At 43.9% G+C, this 11105-nt stretch overlaps 1 protein-coding gene across 1 annotated transcript; it reads left to right on the forward strand.

Annotated features, from left to right (window-relative positions):
• Positions 1-23: 23 nt before the first annotated feature.
• Positions 24-5699, forward strand: mettl4 (methyltransferase 4, N6-adenosine). The gene is made up of 8 exons (XM_047024061.1): positions 24-482; positions 654-719; positions 817-1177; positions 1303-1372; positions 1498-1672; positions 1790-1896; positions 2002-2093; positions 4989-5699. Exons 1-8 carry the CDS (start codon positions 231-233, stop codon positions 5270-5272), a joined length of 1407 nt encoding a protein of 468 aa, XP_046880017.1. The 5' UTR covers positions 24-230; the 3' UTR covers positions 5273-5699.
• Positions 5700-11105: the final 5406 nt, after the last annotated feature.

Here is an 11105-nt window from a genome sequence, read left to right on the forward strand (position 1 = left end):
TACTGCACATGCGCAGTGGAATTATTTTGGCCAATCTTCAAACGAAAGGTAGAAACAGCGTGCTAAACTTGTAGGAAGTGGAGCGATTTTTAAAAAAATGCATCATTTTGGCTCTGGTATTAAGCTTTGTGATGATTTGCCACACACCTAGCCATAGCTAACTTAAGCGAGCATGCAGTTTGTTTAGCCTACTCCTCCAAAAGTACGGGTTTTGCTGCTCTTTTGCGGACATGTCGATTGTATTTGAAAATGATAAAGGGTGGCTTTTGGACGCATGTTCACTCATAGACCAGGGACACGCACGATGCATTTCGCAGTCTAAAGCAGATCGACAGCGTTATTTTAAATGTCGTTTCAAACAGCAATGTTTTCAGATTTTAAAGTGTCATTTTAATATGAACCCCGGTAATACTGATCTGCAAAAAACCTTAGACAATGTGTCCAAGGCAGAAAATGAGACTACGAGTAGAGTACCATCAAAGGTAAAGATACCATCGTCGGTCGTGCCTTTGAGCGAGGCAGAGAGTTTACTAATTAATTGCCATACTCTGTTACTTCCTCCTATGGGAGTGTGTAAATGTGAGTAGACTACTCGTGTATATTGTGTCTTGTCCTCAACACATGTTAATGGCCATGGTTTGCATATCCCACAGAAAAGAAAACGGAAACGCAGTGATCTAAACCAAGGGGAAATTGACTCACTGTCTTACCACGTCAAGGTGATGTACACTCATGTCAGTCATGTTTACGCCCCCCCCATGTTGCCTGCCATCTTTAAACTCCCAACATGATAATGTGTGTATGTGATTGTTACAGGTTAGACCGTTCATAGCTGAGGGAACCAAATCCCTGGTGGATGCTGGTCTGTCCTGTGGATACCTAAATGGAGAGATGGGCCCACAGGGGCCCCATCCCTTTCAGGAGTGCAACCTGGCGGCACTGTGTGACTTGGCTAAAGTGCTCCCTCTTGTGTCTGACCCTGACAAGGATACTCAACAGGTACAGTTTGTTGACTCTGAGGATGACAGTGCAGCACAGGTGGACCTGTTCACACGGGTCACAGAGAACCGTATGGACTGTGCCATGGAGGTGACACTTATGAGGGAGAAATACATCATACCCCCACAATGTTCCTTCCTACTCTCCGATTTCACCAGAATGCAGCCGTTGGTTGACCGTAAGTGCATGACACGTGGTCGAGATTACACCGCTGAAATCACTGCAGCGCAGTTACAAATGGTCTGGAGACGGTGAAGAGCATCTGGCTTGTGTATGACTGTGTGGCTTGCGTGTCTCCTGCAGGTGAACAGACATATGAGCTAATTGTTCTGGATCCGCCATGGGAAAACAAGTCTGTGAAAAGAAGTCGCAGGTTAGCGGAAGAATCAAACACTAAAACGCAGAAGGGATGAACAGCAAATCCAGAGTGTGTGACTCTCTTAGGATGCATGTCCTTTTATTTCCCCTATCTTTACGATTTACCACCTCTGCTCATAGGTACAGCTTTCTGCCTTCCACCCAGCTCAAACGCCTCCCCGTGCCCTCGCTAGCCTCCCCAGGCTGTCTAGTGGTCACCTGGGTCACCAACAGGCCCAGCCACCTGCGCTTCGTCAGGGAAGAGCTCTACCCACATTGGGGAGTGAAAGTCCTAGCAGAATGGCTATGGGTCAAGGTAAAAGCATATTAGGAAGACAATGGTAAACATGGAGATGACGTCAGCGAGTGTGTCTGTGAATATTAGCGATAGTCGTAGTGTTTTTTCATCGTTTTGTCGTGTTGTGCCCTTCAGGTCACAAGGTCCGGTGAGTTTGTGTTCCCCCTGGACTCTCAGCATAAGAGGCCTTACGAAGTGCTAGTTCTGGGTCGATATCATGGAAACAGCACAGAATCCCCCAGGTGAGACCATTTATCCTTTAGCTCTATACCTTTACTTCCATTGTATCAGTGTGTTTTTATATTCTCATTGGTCATTGATTATTCACATGAGCCCCTGTGTCTCAGTCCTTCAAAGACATCCAAAATCCCCGTGGAGGACCAGCGTGTTATTGTCAGTGTCCCATCCGTCCTGCATTCCCAGAAGCCATCACTCTCTGGTAAACAGCCCTAAAACAAATAACTTGTATAAGTATTAAAAAATGTGTGGGTTAACTAAATCCTGCCATTAGAGGGCAGTACAGCAACACTAATAACACTACCTGAAGGGGTTCGTTGACCAGCTCCAACCAGCATTGTCTAAATATGTCTCACTTCTTCATAAAGACAGAAGAATGTCTTAGTATTGAACTAGGAGTGAGGGAAGGAGAGTTGCAGATGACCTCTGCTTTGCAGCTCTCTCACAGTCGTGTTTGAGAAAGCCACTACGTTGTTACAAGAGCATGTCATTTAGTCATGCAGGTTGCCACACCCTCATGGCCGTTTTACCGAAGCTGCGACAGGTAACTAATGCCTAATTGGGAATTGACCACCTTTGTGGCTTCTGTCATTACATTGTGATATTTATAGTGATTAGAAGCAAGTGAAAACTTTTAGCTCAAACCAAAAGTAAGCAGCAGTGGTGTTGGAAAGGTGACAAGACTTCAACAATGAATATGCAGAGAGCCTTTGAACGAGCAGGGTTTGACGTCAGCACACTCCTTCTCAAGGGAAAGCGCTTTATTATGCCGTAGATTTACTTGGAGAGCAAGCCAGAGCAGGAAGAAGGTCTGTCCGTGCCCTTTCAGCTAAATATAAAAGATGCCACTCTGTGAAAATGGCAGGATATTGTCAAATTAAAGTCATTATGGCGGCCCTGTGAAAGAGTGATGCTTTGTGTTGTGTAGATCCTCTCTGAGGGTTTGATTTTCATCTAGTTTAGCTCAGGATTCAACCGAGTAGGTCAGTTCTTTTCTTTGGCGCCTGGATATCAAACACACCTTTTTACTTTTGGGCGGCTTGGCTAATTCGAAATGCCCTTTGAGTGAAACGCAATAGCTCAAAGAACTTTGAGTCCTTTTTTTTGTGGGGGGGTGGTAGCTGTGAACTAACCTGCTGGTGATGTGCTCCCTTTCTCTGTCCTTGCACTGCAGTCCTCCACGCCCCTCTCTCCTCCCCAGGTTCCATGGGCACCATGGTGGGGGTGGGTGTGGCTTTGTTGTGGGCGGCTGAAAGAAAATGTCAGCTGGGCTGGTCCTCGTCTCCTGCGGAGAGAAGTCCCCAGAGACGCCACCTCACATTAAGAGAAGTTCCAACTGAGAGGCATTGAATTAACTTTATTGATCGTGAAAAGTTCCACTGAGCTGGCAGGCCTAAATGACCATGAGGATGATGTGTTTTTAATGTAAGATATTAACTGTATACCCAGAGGCATGAAAAATATATTTGGCTGTCCTTTCCCTGGCTTTGGAGGGGATTATGCAACATCTTGAAAGTTGTCTTCAAAGCGGGTGAAGTTATTTCCAATCTCAACCATCAATTCTCTCTAAGAGGATTGTTGCATTGTACAGTCCCAGTGTTAGAATTCCAAATGTGCCAGCTCATCTCGATTTGGTGCCCGCTCCCCCCCTCCACTGCCTATCCCTCAGTCTTGACCTCCTGGCACAGTTGTCTCAAACACCCAGGGAGGGGTTACACAACCCTGTGACCCTATCGCTTTTGGTCCCCTTCTTAACTGGTGATCCTGACAGTGACATCCAACTTTTGTGTGGGGGCAAGGGGTAGGGGCAGGAAGCAAACAGGGAAGCCTTCTCACACGTGACGGTGTACATGTTCCTGCCAGATGGCCTGACTGTTGGAAAAAGAGCTTTCATGTGTGTCTGTAAAATCCATTGTTTGCTTTTTAATTGGTATCCTAAAAAACTTTCATAATGACTGAAATAGGGAAGGATGCTTTCAGCATCACAATATAATCAGCTGCTAATTGGCAGTGCCCGCTTGATTCACTAGGATCTGTGATTTGAAAAAAGAAACGTCATTACATTTGTTAAAATACCCCACAATGTAAAAGTTAGGTGCAGACAGTACAGTCACTCAGTAATGTGTGTTTTCTCGTTGACTCACCAATGCTGACACAATTCATTCAAAACCATGCTGACAATAAACGTGGTGGTAGATGATTGGGTACAGGGGTGTTGTCAGAAGTGAAGTTAACCAATCGGAGGTGTATGCTCTTTCATTGTCAGCCACAGAGAGGCACGTCACCTCCCTCCCTCATGAGTGTGAAAGCACAGCACACGCAGAGAAAAAGACCATGAAAACTTCCTTTTAATTGTGCCCAAGTTGAGTGCCTTCTCATTTTCTCTCCAACTGCTTGTCTTGCACCTTTTCCTTTCCTGCTCGGTGAGTAAAAAGCGTAATTAGACCTTTTACTCCTCCAACTTTGACAGTCGAGGGCAACCGGAGAGGTCTGTGTTCGGCTGAGTGGGGCATGTTCGGCCTTTACTTCGCCTGCAGTTAGTTCCTGTGTGACGTGTAGAACGAGGGAGCTGAGGTAGGGGGAGGGAGGGAGGAAGGGAGGGAAGGGAGGTGGGGTGCTGAATTGTGTAGTTTGGATAGATGTCTTGGGGGAGTGGGTGGTGGTGGTGGGGGAGGGGGGGGGGGGGGGGTTGGTGTTCATTAACTCCCAGCGGAGCGTAGGCTGTGCTGAGTATCGGGGTGGCGCGTGTGAGCATGCATGTGCGCAGACAAAGCTGTGAGAGGTGGCGGGGGAGGTGAAATGAAACATATCTGTCAGGTGTGTGCTTCCCGGAATGCCATTGTTCCTATAGATGCAAGGTCAGTCACCAATTCCTCTACTTAAACATACAGTCCTACTCTAGATAAAATCCAAATATCAATAGAACACAATAGAACATTTTTGAATTATTGTATTGTAAAAAAATATATATATATTTCCATTGCAAAGTAAGCATCAGAGCTTCGGAGACAGGCAGGCATTCTCCAGCTGAATCTGTCTTTTCACTGACTGAGCCGTCCTTTCTTCTCCTCTTGTTGGTCTCTCTCTCCCTCAACAGAGGTGCTGAAGCCGTTTGTTGGAGCGGACGCTAGCTGCCTGGAGCTGTTTGCCCGCAGCTTGCTGCCGGGCTGGGCCTGCTGGGGTAACGAGGTGCTCAAGTTTCAGCACGTCAATTACTTCAACATTGAGGCGACTGAAGAACCCATAGAGCAGCATGCAGAGACTTCCACAGAATACCCGGTAGAGAAGCCTCCAGAGGCTTCCACAGATGAATCCATAGAGCAGCCTGCAGACACGGAAACCCCCTCCTCGTATTCCTCCCACACTGGTCTAAGAAACTAACTATTGTGCTGTCAGGGCTTTTTGTACCCAAGTCCCAATTTGTTTTTGTAAAGTTTCTGTGAGCGCTCGAACATCTTTATCTCTGTTTCCTCTTTTGATCTGTGATTTCTGTTTTCTGGGTCGTAGTTTGTTTGCTTGGTGCTGGATCACAGAACCGATGGTGTGATATAGAGCTGAGATGAAAGTGAAATCTCTCCTGTGCGCAAATCAACTTTATGTAAGGAGCAAAATCCTTGAGTTCAGAATCTCAGCTGTCATATTGCCCTCAACAGAACAGTTTTGACTTTGCTGCTGCAGTAAGAATGGGATGGAAGGAAAAACTACTGAATGTTTAGATAATAATCAAGATTAATCTTTTTACATACTTTATATTATCGTTGTGATTTTTTTTTTTTAAACAATAGTTTTCAATAAATAAAAATGCCAACAATTATGCATCCGCCTGATAATTGTTTAAGTCAGATTCTAACAACGTGACACTCACTATGTCCAGAAAGACAGTGGCCATAAGATCATGGTTCTGAAACCATTTTGTTGTACCTCAGAATCCACAGCACTTAAGTGCCTCATCATCTACATCAGTGCCGTCAGGATCTACCTCAGTGCTTCACTATCTGCCCTAGTCACTTCCTAGACCCCTTAGAGGTTCAGCATCTGCCTCATATCCCTTGCTACCTCAGCGGATGCCTAGGCATCTCCCTCATCTCCTCAAACAAGATCACCAAGCTTCATTCCTGCCAGATTGCTCAGAGTTGATTCTAAAGCAGAGAGAGAGCAAGTCTCTCATCCTCAAACTGTCTCTCACCATTCATGCACGCCTTTTGAAGGCAACTTCAGCTTTCTCATGTGGGAATGCGCTCTTGTGATGGGCCTAGGGTCCAGGGGGGGGCGGGGGGGGGGTCACCTGTGCTAGATAAGGGAGAGGTGGTGCTGCTACAGAAAGAAACCCAGGAGGAAGAAATTCGGAGGAAGACTGATGCAGATTCATTTCAACTTTACACCTATTCTCTCTGTCTCGCTCCATCTTCTTTCACTCTTCCTTGTGGCAAGAGAAGATCATGACTGAGAAACAGAAAAGAGAGATTGGATTTATTGTAATGTATTCCTGTCTGGGTGAGGAGAGGCAACTGTATTGGGCTTTCAAAATCCAACTAATTAAAGGAGGGTAAGGTTTTCTCATTAGCTCCCTCCCCAGGTGTGTAGTAATTGATTTATTCTGTTATTGGGCGTAGCCACATTCAAAACAACCCTGTATCCTTCAAACTCCCATGGAGCTGGCAAAATGAATATTAAATTAAATCCCACATTGAATCAGTGCTGAGTATGGGAAGTGTTGCGGGTGTTGCTAATCTAACATTAAGCTTTTAAAAAACATTAGTAACAGATACTTTAAAGCTTATGTAACCTATCAAAAAATACATCGAGTTTCGATAAGATAAAAATGGTTGAACTCGATTTGAGTTTCTCATCCACCTGTAGCCTCCTCCTCTGGTAGGGTAGAATCACATCAACCCTGTTGACTCTAGTGACCTGCGTGCCGTAAGTTCTCTTTCATTTCAAAGTTAACCAGTTTGGTCATAGGCACACATCATTGCAGCAATCAGTGTTGATGGTGACCAATTATATTCCAATCTGTAATGGTCTGTTTCCTAGTGTCTCACTTCCTGAACCGATTCCCATGTTTTGTCATGGGTAATGATCAGTGATCACCAGTAATCACGTCTGCAGCCTGTAAATAGTGTCCATGCTTCTTCACCGACTCCCCCCGCCTCGCTGTTACTCTCAGAACACGCCAAGTTATTCTTAAGCTTCAGTTCATATCAAAAGATTGAATAGGGCATCAAGAAGATCATGACATTTTGTGGAGGACCAGTGCCAGCTAAATGAATGTGCAATGTGCTATACTCAAAACTTCTAAACTACTCAGATTGTTAAGTGAGCTCTTTTATAATAGGTTACTGTTATATATGTCACTTCCAAGGCCAGTGCTGCTATTCAACCTTTAGTAATCCACTTTCTAAAGTTGAAATATTTCCCTGAAACAGGGTATTGATTTAATATACGCATCCAAATAGAATGCTTTTCTTTTTCCTTACTGGGAAATTGTACTTTCAGCTCAACAAAAGCCAACATGTTCACCAAGGATTCTCTCTGTACTGAAACAGATCAATGTATTGTCTGCGTTCCCACGGAAACGTTGGCCTAGCCATAGAAACGCTCACTCCTCAGCCTTGACTTTTTAGAAAGTCTCCATTTTGAAAATGGAAATGGACTTGATGTTTCCTGGCTGATAATACCTGAAACTGATGTGCAGGATCCCATCCATGATGCAGTTTATCAACCTTGTCTTCTCATACAGCCTCCACCTCATTCGCCCCCACACACTCAAGCATGCACATGTCTCCGTTTGTGTAATTGGCCGTTTGTTATTGAAAGAAGCTACAAAGTAGCCTACGTGACAGCATCACCATTTCCCCCATATATTCCAGAGATAGCAGAGAAAGGAAGGTCAGATACTTTGACTGCAGTCCAACACCTATCTCCATCGTCTTTTTCCAGATGCCACCCACGAAGCCTGTCCTTTTTGACAAATATCTTGGCCTCAAGCGAACGAACCATTTAACACACTGACGTAGCGTAGAAGCAAAACCAGACCCACAGAATCATCTACTGCGTCAGGCAAGTTTGTTGACTCATCATATTGTCGTTGTGATATCACTAGTGTTATATCGATAGTCAAAGAGGAATACAATAAGTAACTTCTCTTTTCACACTCTCCACTTTGACACCACACAGATCAAGTCTGTGCTCTGTCTCCTCTTACTTCTACCTCCTCTCCTTCTCTTCTGTGCCACTATCATGCCTGCCGCACCTTCTTTCCCCTTTACACTCCCTCCACACATGCAGACTTTACACTTTACTCCTTCCCCCCCCCCCCCCCCCCCCCATCCTCTGTGAAGAGACAATCTCTCCAAAACTCCCAATTTACTGCTTCCACTGGTGTCACCGTGGTAATTAAGGCCCTTTCTCCAGATGCCAGCACTGGGAGGAGCGAAGGTGTTCTGTCAAGCCAAGGATGAAGCAGGAGCCTGAACACACCCTTCACCTCCTCCACATCTTCACTCTCTTTTCCAGTCTGGCACATTCAGAGCTCAACAGTCCAGACTCCGAGCAGAGACAGAACAGTCACCCTTTTAAAGTGTAAACGACAGTCATTTGATTAGACTCACGAGAATATTCAGCATAGGAATAGATAAATATAAATGCAAAATCACTGTTTGAGAACAAAATAGCTCACCTTTTGTATTTTGTACATGGATGTTAGATGAACATTACTAAAAAGTTTTACCTTTAGGTACATTACTCAGATTGTGAGTGATATTTCTTGAAAGAATCTGCACTGGCAACCTCCATTATTTGCACATGAATGGATGACAAATGATGTTGCAGAGGGTAAAAGATTTGTGCTACAGTGATACAGTTCTCTGGTCACAAACAGTTTTAGAGACAGCAGTATTGCAAACTGGCAGCATTTGGTGTTCCCAAAGGAGCTTGAGAGATAGAGATAATTATTTTCCAGGAGCCGTCATTCTCTGTCGGATGTTTCTGACTAACTCTGCCCTGTTTTCTTCTCTGACACATCAAAACCACTGAAACCAGACCACACACACAGCCCATCTGGTGAGAAAACAGCTACTGAAAGTTGTTACAAAATGAGATTGAACATGGATCCCAGACAGTTTATTATTAGGGAGATCTCTTATGTAAGTTAGAATGTAGTATTGTGTTGGCTGGAAACCATTGATTTGTGTGTGTGTGCATGGATGTCAGATCTAGTGAATAAAGAATAGATGCTCAGTGACCTTACTTCTATACATTGGGAATTGGATAATTTAATCAGATTAAAGATGCTTTTTTGTTTCACATCTGCATGCACCAGTCACCCAGAGGACAATTCTCATTTACATATAGTGGATACCATATAGTGGGCTTGAATTAATTTTGAATACAGATATGATACAATGAAGAAAGATATAAAATAAATAAAGTTGTTAAATAATGTAAAAGTCACCAAAACACTACTTTGTGAGAGAGAAAAAAATACCCTAAGTTCCCAAAGTGAGAACCCAGTTAAATGAAATTGTAATCAATTCAGATGTCGTAACCTCTCTACCAAGAGAATATGTTATAGTGCTTCAAATTGGCCACATACATCATCTAACCTCTAATGGAGTCTCAAGTATAAATTGAAGCCAAAGTTCAGTGTGACTGGGTGGGTCAGAGGTCATCACAGTTGACCATCACCATTGTCTCTCCCAGGATGATGGAATGCTGGCTGCTGATATTTGCTCTCCAGATTGCCCTGCAATGAAGGAGGACAGACACCAGTAGTGCAGGAGCCCAATTGAGCTTTGAGCTTACAGGAAATCAATCCCTATTCAAACTGCACACCTCACCACTTGGCTTTAAGCACATGGGAATGAATTCCAATTCCTCAATCAGGCGCCGGTAAAGTTATAAAATAACCAAACATCACGTTGGCTGACAACGAATATGTACTTTGGAAATTGTGTTGAATTTCAGATTTCGATTTAAATAAACCTGAGATTCTTTTCTGTCACTCCATCAGTCATTCAGGCGGTCCCTTCAGTATTCAAACTAAGTGGGAGGCTAATGTCAGATGGACAGACAGAGAGAAGGTTGCCATATTCATTCACAGGATGACTCGTGTCTCTCCTAGGTTTACAGATCTGTCTGTCAGCAGAGCAGCGTGTCAGTGAGTCAATGAGGGGATGTCAGGGTGGGAGAGAGACGCCGCTTCAATATCTGAAAATGAGCGGACACCCCCAAAATAGCAATGGAAAGTCAGAAAGACAAATGGAGGGATATGAGCAGGCTGCTTGTCAGTCTGACTGACAGGAGGATGATGCCAGAGCTTCCTGGTCTGTGACGGCAGTCAAATCACTTAGAGCTGAATTTACTGAGATTTGGCTTTGTTGAAACAGAGAGGAGCTTCATAACAGCTGGCACTCCTCTGCTGTTTTCTTTTCGGGCAGAACAGGGTGCTGGTTGTTCATCGGAAAGGCTTTGATAAAGCTCTTTGTGATATGAGAGGCATTAGGTATCTCTTTCCACAACTGAAGATATGGGCAGGGACATGACTTCTTTGTGCACAGCACAGGCATTGAGAGTTCGCACCGCTATAGAAACACAGGATAAGCAGGAGTACACTGTTACACATCAGCCGGATGTTCATGTTCACAAGCATTAACATGCAGTGACAGTATTTCATCTACATAAGTGTTTATTATTGATGTAATATCAAAGATAGGTTCACACACTACCCATTGTTTTTCTGTGGTGGGGAAAATAAATTGAATGATGAGGGTTTTTTCCTTTATTTTCTGTGGAAGGAGAATGTATCTATGCCATAGCACTCGTACACCACTGTATAATAACTGATACATTCAATAATTATGTTGTGTAATGTTACCTATGAAGTCATGGCTACTATAATAAAATGTTAGTCAGTTTTTATTGTCAAGACTAGGTTGTGTTGTGGGAGCTTAGTTTAGAAATGGTACAGATACCTTTTCTGTTTTGCTCTTTTTTTAACATGGTTTCTACCACAATGACACAATTCAGTGCATAGGTTCATCAAACTATCTCTCCATCCACCCCTCTCTCTCGCTCACTCCCCTATTTTTACAGTACAGTATATGCTTATACACAACTAAAACAAGTGCAAATCATAAAAAATCGACTTCTCTCCAATAACATCATGGTGACAGTTATTGACAGTATTGATACTTTGAGATGAACACTGACACTT

The sequence above is a fragment of the Hypomesus transpacificus genome, chromosome 8 (assembly GCF_021917145.1).
Source record: "Hypomesus transpacificus isolate Combined female chromosome 8, fHypTra1, whole genome shotgun sequence".
In the NCBI taxonomy this organism is placed as follows: Eukaryota; Metazoa; Chordata; class Actinopteri; order Osmeriformes; family Osmeridae; genus Hypomesus; species Hypomesus transpacificus.

Excerpts from the sequence above, each read along its gene's own strand:
- mettl4 (XM_047024061.1), top strand. The coding sequence starts at position 231 with ATGTCGATTGTATTTGAAAATGATAAAGGGTGGCTTTTGGACGCATGT. Across the intron at positions 720-816 it reads CACTGTCTTACCACGTCAAG|GTTAGACCGTTCATAGCTGA; the intron begins GTGATGTACACT and ends TGATTGTTACAG. Across the intron at positions 2,094-4,988 it reads CCAGAAGCCATCACTCTCTG|AGGTGCTGAAGCCGTTTGTT; the intron begins GTAAACAGCCCT and ends CTCCCTCAACAG.